The 27,500-nt window shown below is 38.8% G+C and overlaps 1 protein-coding gene across 1 annotated transcript in view; it reads right to left on the bottom strand.

Annotated features, from left to right (window-relative positions):
* Positions 1–27,500, bottom strand: part of ALKBH8 (alkB homolog 8, tRNA methyltransferase) — a 60,456-nt gene that overhangs the window by 11,305 nt on the left and 21,651 nt on the right. The window contains exons 8-9 of the mRNA XM_081098395.1: positions 8,569–8,675; positions 724–875 (exon numbers count right to left, since the gene is read on the bottom strand). Of these exons, the coding sequence (XP_080954521.1) occupies positions 724–875; positions 8,569–8,675 (259 nt within the window). The remainder of the gene's footprint in view (positions 1–723; positions 876–8,568; positions 8,676–27,500) is intronic.

Genomic DNA, 27,500 nt, shown 5'->3' with positions numbered 1-27,500 from the left:
CTGGGCATGTGCCCTGACCAGGAATCGAACTGTGACCTCCTGGTTCCTAGGTCGATGCTCAACCAGTGAGCCATGCTGGCCGGGCTTTTTGAGTACTTCCTTTATTCTTTAACCCTTTGCGGTCCAATGTTATTTTTGGAATTCAAACAGTCTGGTCCAAATTAATTGATGGGATTGAATGTTGAACTTTTTAATGTTCTTATTGCTCGACGTTGGACCTGCTCCTAGCGCCTGGTCTGTTGAGTCAGCCTTGAGGTTGGACCGAAAAGGGTTAATAGGTTTCCAAATTGACATAAACCACTGTTTGTCCTAGAGTTATCTCCAATTTCTCACATCCAATTTCCCCATTGGATTGATGAGAAGTAATTTAAAAGCTTCATAAGCTGTATCCAACAAAACTTAATTTTATGGTATTTTAATGTGTTATAATTGTAGCACACTTAACTGTGACTTCCATAAAAAATATTTATTTGGCATCCAATTATGCTCAAGTACTATTTGTAGAAAATAAACATGAATTAGGTGGAGTCCCTATGTTCAAATAATATAAACTCATTCTAATGAGGGTGGTTAAGAAAAATATATGTAAATATATTTTATATTTAAAAATATATGTAAATACTAGGCAAATACAACAAAGCTCTCCTTGGCTCTGTTTGGACTTTAAGAAATTTCATACTAGATTTATTCCATTTTACAATAAAATCAAAATTATATACTTACTACAGTCACAAGGTGTTTGCCTCACTTTCCTAAATGTAAACGATGTCCGTATTCCCCTCTTGCTTAAAGTTAAGTCTCCAACATCACCAGTGATAATTCCACTTTTGTGACCCTTGGATGCTTGAACAGTATCAAATTTTCTTGGTGTTATTCTAAAAACAACAATCGAAATAATTTATTTAACACGGCATTCATAAAAACATTTCAGGTCCTTTAAAAACATTAAGGAAAATAGAGTAAATCCAGAAGAAAGTACAGTAGGTCCTCGGGTTACGTAGGAGATCCGTTCCTACTGCGCGACATAACAGGATTTTCGCCAGAAGTGGGAACGCACCTACATAAGCACCTACGTCACTCACATGGAGCACATCCACAGCAGTAATGAAGTGAAACAGTAAAAAGAATTTAAAAGAAAGATAACAATTCCTGACCTTTATTTGTGGTAAATAAATAAAAAACATAAAGCACATATGTACATACGTCGAAATGACGGAACTTTTTTTTTTTTAATAAATATTGTAAATGGGAGATGGCGACGAAACCACAAAACAATGTACGTCAAGTCCAACGTAACCCGAGGACTGCCTGTATTGCAAATACCTATGGATTCCCTGAATTGTTAAGCACAAGCAGAAAAAACAAAGAAATAGAAGTCTATGTCGTTTAAGAGGTTATCTTCAGTAATCATATTAAAAGAATGTACAGCCTTGGCTGGTGTGGCTCAGTTGGTTAGAGCATTGTACCATGCACAGAAGGGTCACGAGTTCAATTCTCAGGCAGGGCACATATCCAGGCTGCAGGTTCAATCCCTGGTCAGGGCACGTATGGAAGGCAAGCTATCAATGTTTCTCTCTCACACTGACGTTTCTTTCTCTCTTTCCCTTCCTCTCTCTCTAGAATCAATAAGAAACATATCCTTGGGTGAGGATTAAAAAAATAAAAATAAGAGTTCCAAAATGGTGGTGGAATAAGTGGCTAATCAAAACTAAAAAAGAAAAAAGGAAAAAAAAATCAGTCTGCAGGGAGAGACGGATCTCTGGAGTCTTTGCCTGATCTCCTTCTGGGTCTGGGCTAGGAAAGGCAGACATTGGTACACATCTTGGCCTTTCCCAAAGGCACCCAGCCCCAGCAGAGGGAGCCACAAGCCGTGGATTGCTGATAGCTCCTAAAAGGGTAATCAGGGCCAGTCACAAACGGGGTCTGACATTGTCCTGCACTAGAGATTGGGAGTCTGGTCGTGCTGGTCGTCCCGCCATTTTGGTCGCTGGGCTTTTATTATATAGGATAATACTGTATTGTATATTTGAATGTTGCTAAGAAAATAAATCTTAAAAGTTCTCATCACAAGAAAAAAAAAACTACAACTGGTGGTTTTAAATACTTACTGTGATGGTCATTTCACAATATATACACAGAGAGAATCATTATGTTGTGCATCTGAAACTAATACAATGTTATATGTGTGTGAGAATGAAATCTCAATTTAAGAATCAGAATTCCCAGGCTGATAGCTTTTTAAACCATTCCACAACTACCTAATTAATTCAGAGTAGTGAAAAGAAGTATTTTACAGGTCTTGATGTTATTTTAAAAAGCACTTTTTCATTTTCCAAAAAATTAAGTGTTGAATATTGACCCTGTATGCCAACACCATGCTATGTTCACTTATTAGTTCTAGCACTTGTTTTCTAGATTTCCTAAGATTTTCTATACCTACTAGAGGCCCAGTGCACGAAATTCATGCCTGGGGGGAGGGGTCACTCAGCCTGGCCTGCACCCTCTCACAATCAGGGAGCGCTCACCTGCCTGCCTGCCTGATTGCCCCTAACCACTATGCCTGCCTGCCTGATCGCCCCTAACCACTCTGCCTGCCTGCCTGATTGCCCCTAACTGCTCACTGCCTGCCTGATCGCCCCTAACTGCTCACATGCCTGCCTGATTGCCTTTAACCACTCTGCCTGCCTGCCTGATCGCCCCTAACCACTCTGCTGCCTGCCTGCCTGATCACCGCTAACCACTCTGCCTGCCTGATTGCCCCTAACCGCCTCTGCCGTGGCCCCCACTCATATATCATAGGACTGCATTTTCTAATATTTTGTTAAACAATTTTTGCCTCTCTGAGAGGAACTGGTCTATAATTTTCTTTTGTTGTAATGTCCCTGACATGTTTGGTGTCAGGGTAATGCCAACCTCATGAAACAAGTTGTGAGAATGGCTTTTTTAAAAGAACTTGTACTAAAGGAATTTTTTTAGAAGTAAAAACAAGCAATTATTGTCTGAATTTATATGATTGGTAGCTTAAAATGATTAATACTACAGTGCTGAATAAAGTGAAAATATTTCAGAACAATGAGTATCTTGAATTTCTTATTAACAAACAAATTTCTCTCTTTAGGACTAGTTCTCTATGATGGTTCTCTGAAGTCAATTACTTCACTTGCCTAGAGTTAAAGGTCAAGCTGTATGAAACTACTTTTGACACCAATCTCAGATGTTAAGGAATAGGTAGATCCATGTTAAGAATAATGAATTCTTGCCCAGAGGGCTTAGCCCAGTGGTTGAACATCGACCTATGAACCAGGAGGTCACAGTTTGATTCCCAGTCAGGGCACATGCTTGGGTTATGGGCTAGATCCCCAGTAGCGGGTGTGCAGGAGGCAGCCGATCAATGATTCTCTCTCATCATTGTTTCTATCTTTCTCCCTTTCCCTTCCTCTCTGAAATTGCTGGGGTCCAACCCCAGCAGGTCCAGGGGTTCCCAAAGGTGTAGATGGAGTCGGCGAAGAAGGAATGACACGGAGACAGCGTTCAGTTGATCAGCAGCCTAGCCACGATCTCTAGCCAGGATCTCCAGCCAAGTTCTGGTCTGGATCTCCAGTGAAGTTCTGGTTAGGATCTCCAGCCAGGTTCTGTGTCCATGTTCTCTTGCTAGGTTCTCCAGCCAGGTTCTGTAGCCATGTTCCCTCACTAGGTTCTCCAGCCAGGTTCTGTCCAGGTTCTCCAGCCAGGTTCAGTCACCAGGTTCTAGTCAGGTTCTCTTGCCATGTTCTATCCAGGTTCTGTAGCCAGGTTCTGTCTCTAGGTTCTTCAGCCAGGTTCTCTTGCTAGGTTCTGTCTCTAGGTTCTGTTGCCAGTTTCTGTCCAGGATCTTTTGCCATGTTCTCTCCAGCGAAGTTCTTCTGTCTCTAGGTTCTGTGTAGGTTCTGTCTTCTAAGTTCTGTCTTGTTACATCTGTATTTATACCAGTTGATTCCAATCCTATCAATCTCTATTCCAAAGGTTAGGGCGTTTCTTATCTCCATTCCAGGGAGTAAAGATTATGTAGCTTAAGCATGATTGTTCATAGTTAAAGTGATTAATTACCCGCCTGGCACTTAGTTAAGAGGTTTTATTCCCTCCCTAACTTCAGGGGAAAATCTCTACCTGGGGAAACAACCTTTCTCAGAGACCTTGGTTAAAACACATAGTGCCAAGAAGGTGAGCAAACATATTAAGAACAGTATGCCATATATGCCAGGTCCCTTGAAACAGCAAGCATGGACCGGTTCCCGGCACTGAAATCAATTAAAAAAAATACATTAAAATAATAATAATGAATTCTTTACACATCTCTGAACATCTTTATTTTCCCCTGCACTCAAATTATAATCTAGTTAGAAAAATATTAAATAAATAGATAAAAACATTTTTATAAATTAAATAATAGTTCCATATAAAAGACATTGCAAGGTAGTATGAGAAATTAATCTTAGGAGTTAAGATAAAGGAGAAATTATTTCAGGCTAATATAGTCAGAAAAAATTTTATAAATTATAAAGAAAGTAAAAGTTGGGCTGTACAGTATCTTTAAAAAAGTAAATGGAAAGAAAAAGGAAATTTACTGCACTGAAGAGCTGTCAAAAGTGTGAAGGCTAGAGGCACATGGAAATTCAGAGGAAAGGGAGCAAATGAGGTTAGCTCTAACATGGTTAAGAGGACAAACGCTGAAGCCAGACTGCCCGGCCTCCAATCTTGGTCCTGCCACTTACTGGTTTGTGACTTTGTACAGGTTATGTAACCTCTTTATGCTCCAATTTCCTTTAAAAATGGGGACAAATCATGGGAGAAACTTTCTACTCTGACTTGAGTTAAATGAGTTAATATATGTAAAGCTTTTACAGCAATGCCTGACACAAAGAAAACGCTCCAAAAATAACTTAAAAGGAGAATTCACATAAATTCATGAAATAATTGCCAGTCAAATAACATAAATGAGTGAAGCTGATGGATCTATTTAGAAATATATTGTTTGCCATTAAACACATAGGGGTAGTCTTTATTTTTTTAAAAAAAACCAGTGTTCTCTTTTTTTCTTAAAATATACATTCCCACTCATTCTAGCTTCCCCTTTCCTACTTTTAATACCAACATGAGTTCAAGAAATATTTAATTTCCCATTTAACTCTGTTATAAGATAAAAAAAATAGTACAAGCACAGTGGTAAGTGACAAATTATACTGAGCCTTAGTTCAAGGAGTCATAGAAAGTGGTAGGAACTGTAGAGAACTTGAAAATGTTGGCCTCATCAAAAGACAGCCATGGATAGTCTTGGCTACTGCTGCCAAATGATACGGTGCCCCTGTTGTCAGACCTTTCCAATTTTCAAAAGCAAGACATTCAGAGTTTTATGTAACTGTTCCTGATTTTTCTATGTAGGCAATTTTTAAAAAATGCTACCATGTGGTCGACCACTGCCCCTGCCGAATAGTCTGGCTGCTACGTTTGACCCGTGTGTTTCCAGTTTTGCACCTCTGATTTAGGGCACAGTGGCCAGAATACTAAACTAGAACTAGATCAAATTAAAAGTGTTTGGAATGTTATAGGGCCATGGTAATCAACTTTCAATTCATATTCATCAACAGTGCTTTCTAGTGTTTTTTATAGTACAGAGATAAAAATATTCTTTTAAAAAAATGTTTATTGGTTTCAAAGAGGAAGGAAGAGGGAGAGAGATAGATAGAAACATCAATGATGAGAGATTCTCATTGATCAGCTGCCTCCTGCATGCCCCCTACTGGGGATCGAGCCCGAAACCCAGGCATATGCCCTTGACCGGAATCAAACCTGCAACCCTTCAGTCCGCAGACCGACGCTCTATCCACTAAGCCAAGCCAGCTAGGGCGAGATAAAAATATTCTTATCAAAATTTATTTCCTACAGTTCATACATACAAGGTGAGGCAAAAGTATGTTTACAGTTGTTCGTATGGAAAATAATACAATAATCAATAAATCATAGTACAAAAATAAACTTTTGTATACTCACAACTGTAGACCTACTTTTGCCCCACCCTGTATTTTTAAGTGTACTAAATGTGTTTTTTACAATTTATTCTCCCTTCCACACAGAGATTCTGGGGACGAGCTCAATAATTGATATATCATTTGTGTGATCAGTCGCTCTCTGTTCCTATCTCTCTATCTGTGCCCATCCCCCCTTACACTCCACCTCTTCCTCCTCCTCCTCGCTCTCTTCCTACACACACACACACACACACACACACACACACACACACACGCATACATACTCACTCACATTACAGGCATTGAGTATCAATGGAATACTGAGAGTTTTTTCCCCCCTGAAACTAATGTAGAGAATTTTGATTCAACTGAGAGATTTAAAAATAAATATTACCTGCAATTCAATCTTATAGAGATACTACTCACAACATGCTTTAAACAGGAGAATAATGTGATCAAAATGAGGTTTAGGAAAACTAATCTGTACCATTACCCAGAATAAACTAAAATATTTTCAAGACATAGGCCTATAAAAAGTAATTGGTTATATTTTATTTGCTATAATACCATTATTCTTAAGTTTAAATGTTACTATGCTTGATCCTAAAAAGAGAAAATATAAATGTTCTCTTTTAAACGGCCATGAAAAAGAGTCCGGCAGATTTAAGCCTCAGTGCACAAAATCAGGCCATCTGGTTTTACGGTCCACATTTAGGGCAGGTTACAAGTTCATTTACATGCTCATTTCCCAGAATTCTTATAAATACATCAGGTTATAAGCACAGAATTCAGCAGTATTTAAAGCAGCAAGAGAAAAGCAGTTAGAAGAAGAAGGAAAAAGATCATATACATGAACAATAAAATGGCAATAAATACATATCTATCAATAATTGAATCTAAAAATCAAAATAAACAAAGAGTCTAATGAACAAAATAAAATGATGAATAAAATACAACCAGACGCATGGAAACATGGAACAGACTGATAAATCTCAGAGAGAAGCGGGAAGCGGAGGAACCAAACAACCTATATGCATATATGCATTACCTATGGTCATAGACAATAGGATGGGGAAGGCCGGGGGTGGGGTGGGAACCTGGTGGAGTGGGCAGTGGGGGGGAAATAAAGGGACATCTGTAATACTTTCAACAATAAAGATTTTAAAAAGGAAAATAAAGTAAAATATATGTAAATTTTAGCAGTGAAATGCTTCCTTCTCAAAGGGCTGAAGATGTATTTCTGCCAAAAGTGCATAATCCATTGTTTTCGGATTAGATTCAATCAAATAAACTCAAATTGAGGGGCATTCTAAAAAACAACTGGCCTCCTTGAAAGTGTCAATGTCATGAGCGACAAAGAAAAGTTGAGGAATTGTTTCAAATTAAAGAAGACTAAAGAGAACTGGCAGACAAAGGTAATGCAGGATCATGGACAGAATCCTAGAAGAGAGGGAAAACTAACCATGAACTACCGACAATGATTCTCTCTTGACCAAAGTCTAGTCAGACTTCTCTGAGCCTGACTAGGCTCCATATTTGGCCTGTCCTCCAAGAGCCCAATTTTAACAAGAATCCTGCTAAGTCATTTTAGCCAGAATCCCCATCTTTAGTGGCTGATCAGCCTTGATGTCTGACCAAAGTCCTCATTCCCCATTATCCCCCACTATCTGGTCACCCTGACTTGCCTTCAGCAAGAATCCTATGGTTATTTGGACAGAATCCTTCCTTCCATCCTTCAAGCCCCATCCCCAATCCTGGGCTTCCTGGCTATAAACCCCACTCTTCCTTGTTGTATTTAGATTTGAGTCCAGTTCTCTTCTCCCCTGTTGCAATAGTTCCTGAGTAAAATCTGGTTTTGCTGCTCTAACTCCTGATAGGCTCTGGTTTGTCTGTAAGGACTATAAAGTACAACTAGTGAAAGTTAAAAATTGACTGCATAAGACTATTTTATCAATACTGAATTTCCTGAACTTGAAGATTGCACTGCAGTTTTATAGAACAGGGGTTAGCAAACTTTTCCTGTAACAGGGCCAGACAGTAAATATTTTAGGCACAGACGTCCATATACAGTCTCTGTTGCATATTCTTTGTTTTTGTTTTGGCTCATTACAATCCTTTAAAATGTAAAAGCCATTTTTAGCTAAACACCTATATAAAAACAGACTAAGTCTGAATTTGGCCTATAAACAATAGTCTGCCAACCTCTAATACAGAAAATGTCCTGCTCTTAGGAAATATGCAATAAAGTAACCTTCCTTCATAAGATTCAACAACAATAATAATAACATGTGAGAGACAAACAAAACACATGGCAAAATGTTCACATTTGATAAATCTAGGTGAAAGGTGAAGATAGTTCGCAGTGCTAGGCTTGCAACTTTTCTTTAAATTTGAATTCTTTTCAAAGAAAAGGTTAATATTATAAAAAGCGATACATGTCCCTGGGGTTTAAACCCAGAAGACAATGCGCAGGCCTAGGGCAAGGTTCTGGTGGCTCACAGGAAAGAATGAGAACTCGCACAAAGCAAAGGGTATCTGCCCTCAAGGTCATTTCAATACACACCCATGGGTCCAAAGGTATCTAGATTCTCCTGTCATCACCAGCAAACTCCGACGAGGCAACATGACGGGCACTGTGACACCATCTGGGTGCTTAAAATCCATGACGATCTTGAAGTAAAGGTAAAAGCATAAAGATTAACCCAGTGTCATGCACTCCAAGGAGAGGAATGACTCACTGATTCTATCTTTCTAGGCTAACAGAGATTAAAACGTGACAATGCTTAGAGAATTTGTGTGCACTCAAACTTCGGTGCACATAAAAATCAACTGAATGACTAAGAAACACTTCATCTATCAGAGACTCAACAGGTCTAGGGTGAGAGGCAAGCACCTCAGAAAGTTATGATGCAGGTGTCCGAGGAACATACATACTACACAAAACACTAGGGTAAGTGGTCTAATGCAACAACTGTGGAGCTGAACATTCATATCCTGGCTCTTCCATTTACCAGCCGTGTGGCCTAACGGACACGCAAGCCCCTTAATCCCTCTGTGCCTCAATTTTTAATAAATTAAATATATAATGATATAAATATAAACATACTCGCATACAGTGAATACAGAAAATAGAGGCCATTATTTTTAGTGACCATTATTATTAATAGAATTATAATAATTAATAATCCAAGGAGAAATCAGTAATAGTTAGATTCTCATATCCATTTTTGCCTTTAAAGCCATGTACCATTTTGAATATTAGAGGCTAATTTACAAGAGATAATCAAAGAACACATGAACATTTTCAATCACTCTTCCCAGGGGTGCTCAAGTATTATTATGAATACAACTTATAAAGAGACAATACTCAAGAAAATGTTTTTGTTCTCAGCACCCAAACACCAAAAGAATTCAGTCTAAACATAGCAGCAGCTGATAACTGTGAATTTAAAAGGCATGCCACAGGGTATAAATATGTTATTAAGTGAATACATCAATCCATTTGAAAAATATCAGTGGGATGAAGAGAATTTAGCACAGTACTTTTGTTAAGGTAAACATAACACAATACCTTGCATGAAGTAAGCATTCAATAACTGTTAGCTAGTATTAATAATAATAATGCTATATCAAATTAGATAATGCACATGAATTTTTTTGAAATATAAAGAATTATATAGGTCTAAGCTGGTTTACACTTTTCTTATTTGACCTTCCAAGGGGAGGAGGAGGTCAGTGGGGAGAAAAAGGGGACATCTGTAATACTTTCAATAATAAAGATGAATTAAAAAAAAAAAAGAGAAGAAAGCAAGATGATAGTCTTTAATTTTCCAACAATTATCTGTTCCAAATGACCACACATAATTTCAAATAGCCTTACTCCAACAGCATTCTATTTATAAAAGTTGTAGATGAAGTGTGAAGTTTTGGGGGTAAGTATACTGATGCCTGCAACTTCCCCAAGTGTATGAATAAAAGAAGATCAATACTGATTGGACAGATATTTGATAAAGCATATATGTTAAAATGCTAAGTGTAGAATCCAGGTGGTAGATATATTCTGTATGAAAATTTTAATAATGAAATGTTGGGAATAAAAATCCAATGTGGCCCAATTTTTTAAATCATTTTTTAAAGACTAATTTATTGATTTTTAGAGAGAGGAAGGGAGAAGAAACACTGATGTGAGAATGGAACATCACTTGTCTGCCTCCTGCACACCCTATCCTTACTAGGTAATGAGCTCCAAAGGGGGCATGCATCCTGACCAGGAAGCAAACCAGCAACCTCTCAATGCACAGGACAATGCCCAGCTAACTGAGCCACACCAACAGGGCCTGTGGCCCATTTTTAAACCAATATATATAGGTCTCAATTTTCTGAATAGAAGCTGAGGTCTACACATAGCAAAGAATAATGAGCATATTTATTAATTATTTTATTAAAGACAATCATTTGTGGCTTAAAGGGATGAAAATTATTGATGAGAAAAATATTCTGAAAGATTAGACTCTAATTCATTCAGTAGACAAATACAGGGATGGGCAAAAGTAGGCTTAGAGTTGTGAATATGTGAAACACAGAGTTTATTCTTGTATTATTATTTCTTAATTATTGTATTATTTATTTGTATTACAACCGTAAACCTACTTTTGCCCATGCTGTATATATTGTGTGAGGCATCAAAGGCTGCAATGGTGAACGAGAGACATGTTCTCTGCCCACCTGTAGCCAGATTACAGTTTCTGGCTAATTAATAGTCAACATGTTTTACAGATACACAACACCTACATATTTGTTAAATTCAAATACATTCTCTCCTATCAACAGAGAGTAATGATTTCAAAATAGGAAAATCTCAGTTTCAATAAATGATGACAACTGACAGACAAGGGAAGTGTGAACACAACACTAATTTGGAAGCACTTTACTTACCGTTTACCAGTTTACTATGACAGGATACCACAATGGACAAAATAAACATCCAGATGGACGAGGTGCACAGGCAAGGTATGTGGGAAGGAGCACAGAGCTTCCATGTGCTCTGAGCTCACCACTCCCCTGGCACCTCCAGTGGTCATCCACCTGGAAGCTCTCCAAACCCCATACTACTGGGGTGTTTATGGCGGCCTCATCACATTAACCAATTATTAACTCCATTTCCAGCCCCTCCGCCCCACCTGAAAAATGAGGGGCAGGGCTGAAAATTCTAAGCTGCTAATCACTGCTTGGGTTTTCTGGTGACCAGCCCCCAGCCAGAAGCCCAACAAGAGTCATTTCATTACAAAAAGGACATTGCTATTACCAGGAAATTCACGGGGACTTCGGAATTCCATGTTAGGAACCGGAGTGAAAGACAGAAATGTTAGAACAAAACACCTAGGCCAGTGATAGCGAACCTTTTGAGCTCGACGTGTCAGCATTTTGAAAAACCCTAACAACTCTGGTGCCGTGTCACATAGAGAAATTTTTTGATATTTGCAACCATAGTAAAACAAAGACTTATATTTTTGATATTTATTTTATATATTTAAATGCCATTTAACAAAGAAAAATCAACCAAAAAAATGAGTTCGTGTGTCACCTCTGACACGCCTGTCATAGGTTCGCCATCACTGTCCTAGGCTCTAATCACTTAGGAAATCATATGGTTTTAGAAGATTTGTGCCAAGAACCTGAGCAAAGACTAACATATATTTTTTTCTATTATCTCACAGCTATATAATGTGAGAATACAATTTCTTAATTTAGAAAATAAGTTTTACTTATGAAATTACATGTACATTTTTTTTTAATTTTATTGATTTTTTAGAGAGAGGAAGGGAGAGAGAGATAGAGAGAGTTAGAAACATTGATGAGAGAGAAACATCGATCAGCTGCCTCCTGCACATCTCCCACTGGGTATGTGCCCGCAACCCAGGTACATGCCCTTGACCGGAATCGAACCTGGGACCTTTCAGTCTGCAGGCCGACGCTCTATCCACTGAGCCAAACCGGTTTCGGCTCATGTACATTTTTTATGATGTTTTCTTAAAACATCCCATCACAAAAATAAAGAATTATCAGTATCATCATACTTAAAGTATTTGTATCTTAACTAAATAATGATAGTTAAAAAACAAACAACGAAGATTAAAAGAAAATGCACTAAAGATTCACAATCGGTAATGCTCCACTGCAACTGCTGACTCATTCTGCCATGTGCCAGGCCTGCTCCACAGGAGTTTTTCCCAATTATTCGTTTTGGCTTTACCTATTTTCTTTATTTTCTGGGGTCGCAGACTCAATAAAGATCAAGTTTACAGAAAGTTCATGGGGTATGACTGAGGATAATGTTCAGTTCAAAGCAAACAAACATAAAACCCTAGACATCCTGATAAATCCTGATCTTATAAAACCTTTACATCCAAAATACAATAGAATAAAGCCCCAGACACAGCTATCACTCTATCACTCAAATAAAGATAAGATTCATAACAAACAATCTCCATGTTGGCTGAACAGGAAATCAAAGAATATATTGCTCCCAGGAACACTTCTGAGAAAGAAGACAAACTTAATCCTGAACGTTTTTGGTTAGAAGTTGGCTGCTATCATTAACCTTTTGAAATCCCAAACAGTATATAGGCAAGAGACCATATACTGAGAAGAATGGTATGTGATTCATAGAGAATGATGAAAGCTGAGAGGGCAGAAGTGACGATAATGCAGAAAACATTTCATAGCCAAGAATTTAGCAGAATAGACAGATGTCTACCTGTTTCCCATAGCCTGCCAAATATAAATGCTCTGCTATTGCACTAATGCTTTCATTGGTCTCAAATTAAATGAACTTATTTTAAAAAGCAAACAAGTGATTCCAAATACCTCATCATGGCCATGTCAACTATCTTTGAAAAAGTGGGAAAAGAAAGAAGGAAAAAGGGAGACAGATTCACAATTGCAATGACACAAGAGTGAAGCTACAAAACATTTAAGAAGAAATACAGAATGTGAACAATATCTGTTCACATACTTTCTCTGGGTTTACAAATGTAGAATCCTACCATGTCATGAGATAATTAGTCCACTGTGGGGGAGAAGAGGAACTCAGAACATTTTTAGTAAAACAAATACAGTTTTCTTTCTCTACAAAAGATGATACTTCTAGAAGCACACTTTGCTAAGGTGACAAATAGCTGGGAGAGAAGCTTGCTGGTATGCCATATTTTTCCGAGAGAGGAATTAATATAAATTTTGCCTAGGAGACCTTGGGGACCAATGGCTAATGTCAGTGACCCTTAAATCTTCTACCTATCCCATATAAGCCTTCTTAGTTTCTATCCTTGAAGAAATGCAAAAGTAAAAACTACAAGCCCATATCCCTTCCCACACTTCTAACAAAGTATGCTTTAAAACAACAAAAACAAGAGTCTTGAATCCATTTGCTAAATTTCTCAAAAATGGAATCTTGTGAATCTCAAAGGAGACAATGGCAGCAACACACCCTGAAATCAACATACAGGACACAAGACCTCCCATTTGAAATGACTAAACAAGCTCTGTTCCCTTGTTCTGCAGTGAGAAGCACTTTTATAAAGTAGAGGCCTTAATAGTCTTATCATAAAGGAGAAAAAAATCTCACATTAGAACATGAAGATGAGATGGTGCCTTATGACACAGAAGAGTGATCCAGCAAGTAGTAACTGCAGCAGCTAACTACACTGTAGCCCAAAGAAACTTATTTTCCATTGCTTCTGAGAGGGGATGTGAGAAGCAGAGCACTGTTTTGTGTTTCGGGTGTGAAAGCTTTCCTATTGATCAGGTACCATGAGCACATTTAGGGCACACCTGGGAACTTGTTTATAGTACTGCATATGTAAAACAAGCAAAATTAGATTAGGCTAAAAGTTTAAAAGAAAATATCGCAAACAAATCTACTATCTGTCAGCAAATTCTACCTTTCAAACACAACTCTGCCTAACAAAACTAGGTCCTAGCTGTTGAATGAACAGATGATTTTGAACTGCTTTATCTGGCTAAGCTCAAGTAAATTATAAAATAAAAAGAGAAGGCATCTTTTAGTTTGAGTCTAAACACATAGCCAAATGGCACAATAGAGAGCAAAATAAACATTGTGTAACAGAAAAATAAGCTGGTAAAGAAAAGATGCTAAATCGGAGACACTTTAGCCACCACTAAATACTCAACATTCAATATGTATACAGCTAAGCTTAAATGCCTATGAGATAATACTATCATGCTCATGTGTTTGCACTCAGAGACTTGCTATCAGCTCTTATTTATCACAATAAGTTCATTTGTTTGCAGGACCTGTGAAGTGAAATCCACCATCATTCAAAAAATGGACTCTCAAAAGTCAATCACAAAGCACTTTAGTAAAATTAGTTTTACTTTGTCTATGATAAGGCTACAGAGATTGAAACACTTTCACTTAAAAATTTTTTTAGATTTAATTCTTATTTACTTGTTAGATTCTATCTAGTAGGTTATACTCAAAAAAATGTTTTAAATAAACAATTTGGGAGAAAAAATACAGAAAAAAGGTAAATGAAGAGAGAGAATGAGACAGAGGCAAAACCTACAGAGATAATAGATGAGAATTTTCCAAAACTGATGGAAAAAAAACAATCCACTGATTCAAGAAATCCAATAAACCCTAAACAGAATAAACAAACCCATCAAAATATGCAAAATAACCTGGAACATCAAAATAAAACTATGGAAAACAATAGGTAAACAATATTAAAAGAAGCCAGAGAAAGAAAAGCCACCTTCAAAGGTAACAAGGGCAATAATATAATCCAAAATAGTGCACTGAAAGAAAATAACTGCCAACCTTAAATTATATACCCTGTGAAAATAGCCTTGAAGAATAAAGGTGAAATAAAGACACTTACAGACCAAAAACAAAATTGAGTTAGCCAACTGCAGAACTAGACTGAAGGAAATTAAATGCTGTACATTATACAAAAGGAAAATGATCCCAGATGGAAGGTGTGAGATACAAAAAAGAATAAAGAGCAAAGAAGATGGTAAATAGGTCTAAATAAATATTGACTATATAAACCAAAGAAATATCTTTAAAAATTAAGAGAATTCAAATATACAATAGGATATAAATTAGAAGGGAACAACAGAGTTAAAGTGTACTAAAGTTTTATATTGTTCATCAAAAAATTAAAGATAACAATTAAGTTTAAACTTTAAATGAATCTCAAATAACTTTATTGAATGAAAGAAGCCATACAGAATATTGTATGATTCCCGTATTTAAAAATTCTGGAAATACTAAGGTATTAAGGAACAGAGGGAGATGAGAAAACCTTTGAGATAGTGGATACATCATTGTCTGGAGTGTAGTGAAGATTTAACGAGAAAGTATTTAATATGTGCAGTTTATTTTATGATATGACAATTATACCTCTAGAACGTTGTTTTTAAAAGAAACGGTGTGGGGCGGGGGGGAAAAATGGACACATATGTAATACCCTTTGTATTACTTTAAGCAATTAAAAAAAAAAAAAGAAACGGTGTGAATATAGTTAAAACAATGCTTGAGAGCAAAATTTATAATCGTCAAAATACATGTCAAGAGTATTTCCCAGGTTTTAAATTAACCAACTGGTGGAGATTTAGCCAGAGCTGGAAACCCAGGATACCAAAAGTTTGTTTTGTTTTGTATGGAAGAATAGCAGTGAGTGGTAAGTGGCTGAAAATAAAGATAATAAGTTTTGATTTAGAGGAGAGAAAATGTCTTTTAGAGAGTTGGACATACTCAGGTCCAAAATCTGAGGGGGAAAATAATCAAGGCTGGAAATATTTTTGTATCTCCCACATTGCCTGAGACAATGCTCGCCATATAAGTAAAAGCTCTTTTAACAAACATCCGTTTAACCAATCATATGCTCCATTTCTTCTGTAGAGCACACTCATGCCCTAAATCAGGGGTCCTCAAACTATGGCCTGCGGGCCACATGCGGCCCGCCGAAAACATTTATCCGGCCCGCCGGGTGTTTTTGCCGCTGCCTGTCCTGCTTAGCAGCCGACTCGTCCCGGGCCCGCAGTGCGCATGTGTGGAATGTCTGAAAGACAGTGAACTGGCCCCCTATTTAAAAAGTTTGAGGACCTCTGCCCTAAATGTTTATTGATAATAGGCAACTCTCCAATATATTCAGGTACTTCTCCTCTCACTGAGCTATATACTTCACAAGTTCATTGTGTACGTTCCCCAACCTCTCTTGTGCTGGCTATACGTCTTCTGCAATTATTTAATTTAATTTAATATTATGTAAACTAATGAAAATTGAGTACGAAAAAATCGGGTTTTTTTCTAAATAAACTAAGTTGAATGTTGTTGAAAGACTCAATGAAAGTGAACAAATTAATAAACTGTTGTAACTGATGTAATTCAATAATAAAATCTTGGAAATAAAAACAAAAATTCAAATATTCAGATGTCTTTAAGCTTTTGTTTCACTTTAAAGAAATGAAAACTGAAAAGACAGGGCAGACTGTGGGCCCTCACAGAAAGAAAGGCTGTACATCAATACTGGCGAGTAAGTTTACTGTAAGTTAACATAAAATGTTTGAAATCTGCATGCATGTTTTGTTATTATTATTCCCCAAGTTAAGTGACTTTTTAATTAACAATCAACTACTGGTTCCAGCTACATTTTTTACATTGCCTTTCACTGTAGTTTTCTACATTCAAATGATAAATTTTATTCTAGTTCTACAGTATAGCTGGGGTGGTACAATGCTGTTGATTTGCTACAAAGCAAACGCACAAATTCTGACAGAAGAATCGGTACTCTGAAGGCTCCAAATAAAGCAAAATGTTCTATCTAATGATGCTACACTATGAAACAGACTGTACTGACTGCTGGCTGAAATATGTCTGCCATTATCCTCATTGAAGGAGCATGAAGAAAGATATTACTCCACATACAGGAGATAAAAAGGACACTGTAAGAACTGCCAGCAGGATCTCAATTGTCAAATTTACACAAAAGGGAATTTTAGCTTCCAAGAGATTTTGAAAGATGAGAAAATTATACAGAAACAGATCATCAGAACATAACTTGGTAGGGAAAATGCTGAAAGGTGAAAATAGATCCAATGTACAAAAGTAAACATCCTATATAGTAAAAGCTAATATGCAAATTAGCTTTTAAAAAAGCTAATGTGATTGGGGGCAGGGCTGGCCGGCCAACCACCCACAGCCCCTCCCCCGGCTGGCCCTCCCCCTGATTGGCCACCTCCACCCCAATCAGGGGCGGAGCCGACCAGCCAACCTCCTGCATCCCCTCCTCCCAGCTGGCCTGGCCCTGATCAACCCCAAGCAGGGTGGGCCAGCTGGACCCCACCCATTCACAAATTCGTGCACTGGGCCTCTAGTGGTCAAATAAGGTACAGCATTTTTTTTCTGGCCCACAAACCAACAGATCTACTTGTCCACAGACATTGTGAGTGCTATTGGATAAAAACAAAAAGTTTTCCCAATGCCGTGTTGATTGTATTATGATACAACTAAATGTCCCAATCAGAGTTATGCTTTCTTTCCATATCTACATCAGTATACACAGCCACATAGAAATAACCATGCCAGATACAAAGCATGTGCATGCACACACACACACACACACACAAACGCAAAAGAAATATACTCCCACTAGAGGGGCAGATCATTATCCTTTTTTTTTTTTTAACATTTTTTAAAAAATATATTTTATTGATTTTTTACAGAGAGGAAGGGAGAGGGATAGAGAGTTAGAAATATCAATGAGAAAGAAACATCGATCAGCTGCCTCCTGCACACCCCTACTGGGGATGTGCCCGCACCCAAGGTACCTGCCCTTGACCGGAATCGAACCTGGGACCTTTCAGTCGGCAGGCCAACGCTCTATCCACTGAGCCAAACAGTTTACGGCTCATTATCCTTTTAATGGTAAGGGCTCTACTGAGATGATCACAAATAAGCTATAAAGGATAGAGAAGGGAGATAGAAGCTATACAGCAAAGACAATCCATTTGACAGAATTTCAGAAATATAAATATTCCAAGGACTATCAGATAAGATTAAAGTCTGGGGCCTGGAGTCAAGATAAAAATGAGAAGGAAAAGTTACTTGGCTTCAGAGGCTGTAAAATACTGTATTGCTTATATGAAAATTTGAGGGCTGAATCTGAGGTTAGAGATGCAGTCAGTATGTCCAGGGTCCAGACTATATTTGTTGTTTTAAGCTCTATAAATAAAATAGCTTTTCCCCCCAGTGTGTGCTGAATATCAGAAGATAATGAAACATTTGTCTGTTAAAGCAATTAACTCCTAAAAGAGAAGTACTCTGCCCTAGCCGGTTTGGCGCAGTGGATAGACCATCGGCTCACAGACTGACAGGTCCCGGGTTCAATTCCAGTCAAGGGCACATACCTTGGTTGCAGTTTCCGTGGCTCTGGCCAGGATGCATGCAGGAGGCAACCAATTGATGTGTCTCTCTCACATCGATGTTTCTCTCTGTCTCTCCCTCTCCCTTCCACTCTCTCTAAAATTCAATGAAAAAATATCCTCGGATGAGGATTAATAAAAAAATTAAACAAATAAATAAATAAGAAATACTTTGTGAGTCATTCCTGACAAATAGGAGTGATGAGCATCCGAGCATCTCTGGAGTAAACTACACAGAGATCAGGCTCAAAAAAGCCTAAAGAAGTTATAAAACCATTCAGCTGGCAGTAGAGAAACTGGGTAGCTCAAGAAATTTCACAAAGAACTTTCATTCAATACTCTATTTCAGGAGGTCAAGCAGGACTCAATAACTATTGGCATGAGACTGGAGAGAGAACAGGTAATATAATGAAAGATGTAGCCCTCTAGTAGGCATTCAATAGACAAGAGTCTTTTTTTTTTTCTTTTAATTAAATCTTTATTGTTCAGATTATTACATTTGTTCCTCTTCCCCCCCCCCCCCATAACTCCCCTCCTCCCAGTTCCCGCCCCACCTTCCGCCCTCACTCCCCACCCACTGTCCTCATCCATAGGTGCACGATTTTTGTCCAGTCTCTTCCCGCATCTCCCACACCCCTTTCCCCCCCAAGAATAGTCAGTCCATTCCCTTTCTATGTCCCTGATTCTATTATAATCACCAGTTCATTCTGTTCATCAGATTATTTATTCACTTGATTCTTAGATTCACTTGTTGATAGATGCATATTTGTTGTTCATAATTTGTATCTTTACCTTTTTCTTCCTCTTCCTCTTAAAGGATACCTTTCAGCATTTCATATAATGCTGGTTTGGTGGTGATGAACTCCTTTAGCTTTTCCTTATCTGTGAAGCACTTTATCTGACCTTCAATTCTGAATGACAGCTTTGCTGGATAAAGTAATCTTGGTTGTAGGTTCTTGGCATTCATCACTTTGAATATTTCTTGCCACTCCCTTCTGGCCTGCAAAGTTTCTGTTGAGAAATCAGCTGACAGTCGTATGGGTATTCCCTTGTAGGTAACTGTGTTTCTTTCTCTTGCTGTTTTTAAGATTCTCTCTTTATCTTTTGCTCTTGGCATTTTAATTATGATGTGTCTTGTTGTGGTCCTCTTTGGATTCCTTTTGTTTGGGGTTCTCCGTGCTTCCTGGACTTGGAAGTCTATTTCTTTCACCAAGTAGGGGAAGTTTTCTGTCATTATTTCTTCAAAGAGGTTTTCAATATCTTGCTCTCTCTCATCTTCTGGCACCCCTATAATTCGGATGTTGGTACGCTTGAAGCTGTCCCAGAGGCTCCTTACACTATCCTCGCATTTTTGGATTCTTTTTTCATTTTGCTTTTCCGGTTGGGTGTTTTTTGCTTCCTCGCATTTCAAATCATTGACTTGATTCTTGCGCTCCTCTGGTCTGCTGTCGGGAGTCTGTATAATATTCGTTATTTCAGTCCGTGTATGCTTAATTTCTAGTTGGTTCCCCAATAAACATCGAGGGTCTCGTTAGTTTTCTTGTAGATCTCATTAAGTTTATCGGCGGCTTCTAAACAGTTCTTGAGAGACCTTAAAAGTGTGGTTCTGAACTCTATATCTTCCATTGACAATTCTGTCCTGTTTCTTTGTCTCCGCATTTTGTTATGCTTCCTTGGTGTACCCCCTAGTGGTCTTTGTGTGCAGTCTTATAGTTAAACCTTCATTGCTGTAGCTAATACCAGGGAGGGTTTGACCTCCAGGCCAAGTGGCTATGAGAATCAGCTGTGAGAGAACTTCTGTCCTCTAGGGAGGTGCTAATCTAGCCTTTGCCTGAGGCTATCCGGCAAATACCTCTGTACAGGGCTTGGGCGGGGCGGGTCGCACAGGATCAACAGGGTGGGCCGGAGAGAACAGTTATGGCGGCTCTCAGTCCTGTCCCCAGGGGCTCTGCCTCTCTGAGTCCCAGCAACGGCTGCAAACCTCGGAGAGAAAGCTGCACTCGCTCTGACCGGAGCCAGACAGTCCCGCTTCTCCCGTTTGAGTCTGGGTCCCTAAAGACTCGCCTGTATCTGGAGCTCAGAGTCTGCGACTCCCTCCCGATTGAAAACGCCAACCGCGCCCTCCGCCGCCAGCCCGCTCCGCGCACTCCGCACCTCAGAATTTGACTTCAGCACTGCGCCTCCTCTGAGTGTCCGTATGCGTTTCTCTTTCCTCCTAGTTGTAGGACCTCCACTCAGCCAGCGTTCCTGTGGTTCTGGGTGATGTCCCTTCCGTTTTCTGGTTTCACTTTTGAAGTAGTTGTTCAAGGCAGCAAACTCCGGCGTTAACCTATGCCGCCATCTTGGTTCTCCGACAAGAGTCTTCATTAGCAAAATACCTAATTACCCTGGCCACGCAGTAGCAAAAGTCATAAGAAATATTTATTGATGAACCAACTTACAAAATTAGTGCTTGCCCAAATATTTCTGTTCAATACCACCCGCTATTTCTACCCATTATGGTAACTCTTTTGGTCAGTCTTTCAGCGAATCTTGATGCTATAAGTATTAGCCAATGCAATGCAAATACAAATAATAATAATAATAATAATAATAATAATAATAATAAATTGAAATCACAATTCTTGTAAAAGATAGAAGACTTCCTGAACTTAATGAAATGGATGTCACTGAAGCACTTAACATCTAAAGATGTGGCAGAGCCACGGCTTTTATAACTGAAGAATGTAAACAACAATATACTGTTGGTGCTTCAAAATGAAATAATTTGGATTATTAAAGGATTAAAAGAAACTTTGGAAAAACTGATAAAGACTATAATAATTTTTTTTGTGGGGAAAAGGCTCTTTATAATTAAGTCATAAAAGTTAACTGATATTTTATCAGAAAAACAGTACTAAAACAAAGGTATATGACTCATTCTCTGTTCAAAAAATTAATGCATATTTGAAATATAATTTAAATGTTAAATTTTTAAAAATCTAAACTATCTTCGTAATTTTTAGATTCATTTTTCCAGATAAGACTTAATCAAAAGAAGTTTTTCCTTATGTACAATAAGTTTTTTTCTGGTTTTAAATAGATGCACATTAACTAGTCATTTCATCCTTAGCTGACCAAGTCTTATGGTACTTGCTGAAGTAATTATTTGTCCAATAACATTACTAGCTCACCATCACAAGGAGGTTTATGTCAAGGGTGTATCTCTAGACATGCATGTGCAAGCAAGGCAGGCTGCATTTTACAGCAGAACAGACCTATCGGAGATGGAGTACGTACTGAACAGCAAAAGCTCACCAGACTTCACAGGATGTACATTATTCTCTCACATCCTGACACATCCTATCCCTGGTTGGATATTTCCCTATGCTAGTCCTTAAGTAGGGAAGCAGTGAGCATTTGAGAGGGAAAGAACTGGTTCCTTGATTAAATCATTTATTTAAGGCAACAAATTGAAACTTTGGAACTAGCCTTCTCTAAAACATCTTGTTATATGTTTTAGATATTAACTTGTTTTTGTAGTATAATCATTTTACTTGGATTTTTTGCTGTTATTGCAGGTAAAAGCATCCTAACATACATACCATATAACATACATGCATGTATTGGTAATACTTTTGGAGGTACAAAAGCATTATAGAAGATTACAATCTAGTTGTACAGGAAAACTAATAATCTTGAAAATCAAATGTACAGCATATTTTAGATGAACTAAAACTGTATTAAGAAGAATATGCTCAAGTAGTTAAAAAGGTAAGGCATTCAAGTAATATTTATCTAAAAGTTAAGAATACCACATAGACACACCGTATATCAGAGCATTTAAGAGCTAGAAGATCTTAGAAATTTTGCTGGAAAAGTAAGAAAGAAAATAAACATAACCTCAAGGATTTCAGCCATGGATAAAAAACAAAACGAAAAACACCAAAACCAACACGAATAACAAAGCAAAACAATGATGTCACTGAAAAATTATTACAATGAATTGGAAGCCGGAGTAGATACTGTTGTAAATTTCTTAAAAAACTTAAGGGGGTCAAGGATGAGAAAATAAAGAAAAGGGGATGAAAGTATGAGACCCAGATTCTAGATGTGGGGCAAGAAGCTAGGAGAGAAAGTAATTACCCAGCATCAGAACCAATCAGAACAGCACAAGCTGCAACAGTGGGTACATGCAAGAAGAAAAGACAACAGCCACCTTTCGGTGACTCTCTGACATCCAGTCCCACAGCCATGGGAACATGAGCGTCCCCTGGCTACAGAAGTGAAGCTTTCAGGTAAGGAGCCCAAGAAGAGCAGACCTAATAAGCCTTTACGTGTATGGATTGCTCTGACTTTGAAAAACATTTTAACATTCATTCACTCATTTTATTCCCATCACAAGCTTTCAGCCAGGCAAGAGGTCTTATTAATGCCACTTTACAGATGGAATAAAGGGTCCTAAATATAACAGACTGTCTTAAATAGTACAATAAATTTAAATGTTTAGTAAATATTTTCTCAAAATTGAAAAAGATTCACTTCCACTTAAAAGCTCTTTCATTTTATTTTTGCTGTCATTTTTTTTTTTTTGACAATCTAATGGAAAAGATATCAGTGCCTCAACTAAATACAGTAGACAGGCATTGCATGTTTTAAAAATTCTTGTGGCACACCAGTTTAAAATTGCTGGTATAGTATATTGCAATCTTATTTTGTTTTGGTATTTTTTGTTGTTTGGAAAGTTGTGTGTGTGTGTGTGTGTGTGTGTGTGTGTGTGTGTGTGTGTGTTTTAACTTTATTGTTGAGAATATTACAGATGTCCCCCCTCCAACAGGTTCCTGCCCCACCCCAGGCCTTCACTACCCTAGTGTCTGTGTCCATAGGTAATGCACACATGCATATAAGATCTTTGGTTAATATCTTCCCATCTCTCCCCCACTTTCCTCTCAGATACGTCAGTCTGTTCCGTTTCCATGCCTCTAGTTCTATTTTATTCATTAGTTTATTTTGATCATTAGATTCCTTGTTCATTTATTTTGATTTTTAGATACAATTGTTGATAGATACATATTTATTGTTCATATTTTTTATCCTCTTCTTCCTCCTTCCTTCTTCCTCCTCCTTCTTTTTATTTTCTTTTTAATTGTTTTATTGCTTAAAGTATTACAAAGAGTATTACATATGTCTCCTTTTTTCCCCGCCCTTGACAATCCCCTGGCCTCCCCTAACCCCAGTGTCTTATGTCCACTGGTTATGCTTATATGCATGCATACAAGTCCTTCGGTTGATCTCTTACCCTCCCCTCCTGCCCCCCAACCCTCCCCGGCCTTCCCACTGTACTTTGACAGTCTGTTCGAGGCTGCTCTGCCTCTTTATCTATTTTTGTTCATAAGTTTATAATGGTCTTTATTATCCAGAAATGAGTGAGATCATGTGGTATTTTTCCTTCATTGACTGTCCTCCTTCTTTTTCCTCTTCTTAAAGAATACCCTTCCCATTTGACCCAGTAATTGCACTTCTAGGAATATATCCCAAGAAATCAGAAAGGATATGTTCATAGCAGCACAATTTACAATAGCTAAGATTTGGAAACAGCCTAAGTGCCCATCAGCAGACAAATGGATTAAAAAATTGTGGTACATCTACACAATGGAATACTACACTGCTATAAAAAAGAAGGAACTCTTACCATTTGCAACAGCATGGATGGACCTGGAAGCATTACACTAAGCGAAATAAGCCAGTTGGAGAAAGATAAATACCACATGATCTCATTCACTTGTGAAATATAGGGAACAACATAAACTGATGAACAAAAATAGATCCAGAGACAGAGAAGCACTGAACTGACTGTCAAACTTCAGAGGAAAGGCAGGGAAGTGTGGGGGGTAACAGATCAACCAAAGGACTTGTATGCATGCATATAAGCATTGCCAATGGACACAGACACTAGGGGGGTGAGGGCATGTGCTGGGGGGGGGGGGGTGGGAGTGGCCAGGGAGAGGTTAATGGGGGGAAAAAGGAGGCATATGGAACACTTTAATCAATAAATAATTTTTAAAAATTTTTTAAAAAAGAATACCCTTCAACATTTCATATAATACTGGTTTGGTGGTGATGAACTCCTTTAGCTTTTTCTTGTCTGTAAAGCTCTTTATCTGACCTTCCATTCTAAATGATAGCTTTGCTGGGTAATCTTGGTTGTAGGTCCTTATTATTCATCACTTTCAATATTTCTGGCCTCCAAAATTTCTACTGAGAAATCAGCTGACAGTCACATGGGCACTCCCTTGTAGGTAAGTAACTGCTTTCCTCTTGCTTCTCTTAAGATTCTCTTTGTCTTTAACTCTTGGCATTTCAATCTTGGTGTGAGCTTCTTTGGGTTCTTGTTGTTTGGGGTTCTCTGTGATCCCTGGACTTGTAAGTCTATTTCTTTCACCAGGTAGGGGAAGTTTACTGTCATTATTTTTTCAAATAGCTTTTCAATATCTTGCTCTCTGTCTTCTCCTTCAGGCACCCTCATGATGTGAGTGTTGGTACACTTGAAGTTGTACCACAGGCTCCTTATACTACCTTCATATTTTTAGATTCTTTTTTCTTTTCGCTCTTCTGATTGGGTTTCTTTTGCTTCCTCATATTCCAAATCATTGATTTGATTCGTGGCATCCTCTACTCTACTGTTGATTCCCTATAAATTATTCTTCATTTTAGTTAGTATATCCTTCATTTCTGACTGAACCTTTTTCATGTCTTTGAAATTTTCACTAAGATCCTTGAAAATCTCACTAAGTCCCTTGAAGCTCTCATTAAGATCCTTGAACAGCCTTATAACCATTGTTATGAACTCTGTATCCAGTAGTTTGCTTGCTTCCATTTCATTTAGGTCTTTTTCTGGATTTTTCTTCTGTTCTTTCTTGACATGTTCTTTCTCTCCACATTTTGGCTGCTTCCCTGTGTTTGTTTCTATGTATTAAGTAGAGCTGCTATGTTTCCTGGAATTGGAAGAGTGGCCTCATATAGTAGGTGTCCTGTAGGGCCCAGTGACTTAGCCTCCCCAGTCACCTGAGCTAGACACTTTAGGTACACCCCTCTGTGGGCTGTGTGCACAGTCTTGTTGTAGCTGAGCCTTGATTGCTGTTGGTGTCACTGGGAGGAATTGACCTCCAGGCCAATTGGCTGTGAGGACCAGCTGCAATTACAGTGGGAGAGCTGCTGTGCAGGAGACACCCATGTGGAGCAGGACTTGCTTCAGTGGGGCTTTGGTGCTCACTGAGTCTGCCCCTTGAGTGTGTTGCTTGGGGATGTGTAGAGTTGTAATCTGGTATGGTCTGAAGCTGTTCACTGGGTGCACTGGCTCTGGGGCTCCCCAGGAGGTGCAAAGTCAGCCACTGCATACAGCCATCTGGCAGGAACTATAGAGAGATCTGCAGATGGCTGCAGTTTGTATTGGGCTTGGAAGTGCCCAGGCAAGGCCAAGCTGTGAAACAAGGCTAACTGTAGCTAGTGCCAGGTCTTGGGCCTCTTGCTGATAGGTATGAGGCATGCTGACTCCAGCTCTGCTTGTTTGAGAGATTTTAGGAATAACTGAAACCTGAGCCAAGACAGGCCATTCATATGGAAAAGCCGCTGCAAACAGTTTGGGTAGGGCTGCAAATTGGGTGGGGCATGGTCTCAGGGAATCACCAGGGTGGAAGGAACAGTGTGAGCCACACTGATGGAAATTGGGATATGGGCGCCAGGCAGCTCTACGACATGGGAGGTCTCAGCATAGGAACAATGACTCCTGCAAGCACCCCTGTCCGGGAAAAAGCCACCCCCAAGTTCTTTCTCTGATGCCAGACATTCCAGTTCCTGCCTGTGTGTCCCTGATTCCCCCACCCCAAGCTGTTTCCCTAGTGCTGGAGCCCAGAGGGATTGAGCCCAAGTAAGTCCATGCGCTGGCCCTTTTAAGAGGAATTGTCTGGGTCTCCAGCAGCCTCCATGTCACTCAGCCACAATCCCCACTGGTTTTTACAGGCTGAAGTTATAAAAAACTGGACTGGAGAGGGGGTCTAGTGTGGAGTTGGGACCCCCTTGCCTTAGATGGGGGGCCTTCGCAGCAGAGATACTCCTCCCAATTAAAATCACACAACACGTGGATGTTAGACCAGCATGTTCCACACCAGTCTCAATGTACTTTTTTTTGTTTACTTCTCTAGTTGTAGGACTTCTATTCAGCCAGATTTCAGGTGGTTCTGATGATGGATGTTCTGTATTTTAGTTGTAATTTTACAGTGGCTGTGGCAGGCAGTGAGTATCAGTATCAGCATTTACTTACGCCACCATCTTAGTTCTCAGGCCAACAGCTCTCTTTTATAAGAAAATCTACTATTCTTGTCATAACTTACAGAATGCATGCTTTCCTGCTATTACAAAGATGGCTTTAACCAAAAAACTCCATAATTCAAATTGGCAGCTAAAAATTCTATGCCTCTAGAGACACCAAATGGAGATCATGATTACAGCAGATTTTCAGTGCAACTAAAGGGCAAGTTTTCCCTTCTTTACAACTTTTAATTAAAAACTACATAATGACCTTGTAGGGTGGGGGAGGAACCCATAGTTCCCCTTCCTCATATTTTCCTAGAAGGGGAGAGAAAGTATAGATAGGAAGAGCATCTCACTCTTCCCCACTCCTTCCAGAAGGGAAGGCGTGCCTTCGCTGAGTGGTCACCCTTAGGCCAAACTGGCTTGGCTGAGCCCTTTCCTCTTTCTTTTCAGATCCAGCTGGTTTTCAGAAGCCCCTATATGCTCCCTCATGTCCTATGTGGTAGGGGTAGCCTCTGACTCTATGAGGGAAGTCTCCCATTGCCTGCCTGTGTCATGGGTGAGCTATGAACAAGTCCACTTGGCAACAGATCTAAAGCCATGCTCTTTCATGTTTAATGGAGTTAAGCTGACACTCTGACCTCCATTTATCTTTTTCTCATTTCTTGAGAAGAAAAAACAAAGGTTTTTTTTTACTGGCCCCTTAAAGCTACAAACCAAAACAAGAGGTGAAATACAAATACGCCAGACAGAGAAGGG

Source organism: Myotis nattereri (genome assembly GCF_964212035.1).
Source record: "Myotis nattereri genome assembly, chromosome: 9".
Taxonomy (NCBI): Eukaryota; Metazoa; Chordata; class Mammalia; order Chiroptera; family Vespertilionidae; genus Myotis; species Myotis nattereri.
This window is presented reverse-complemented; position numbering and strand designations above follow the sequence as displayed.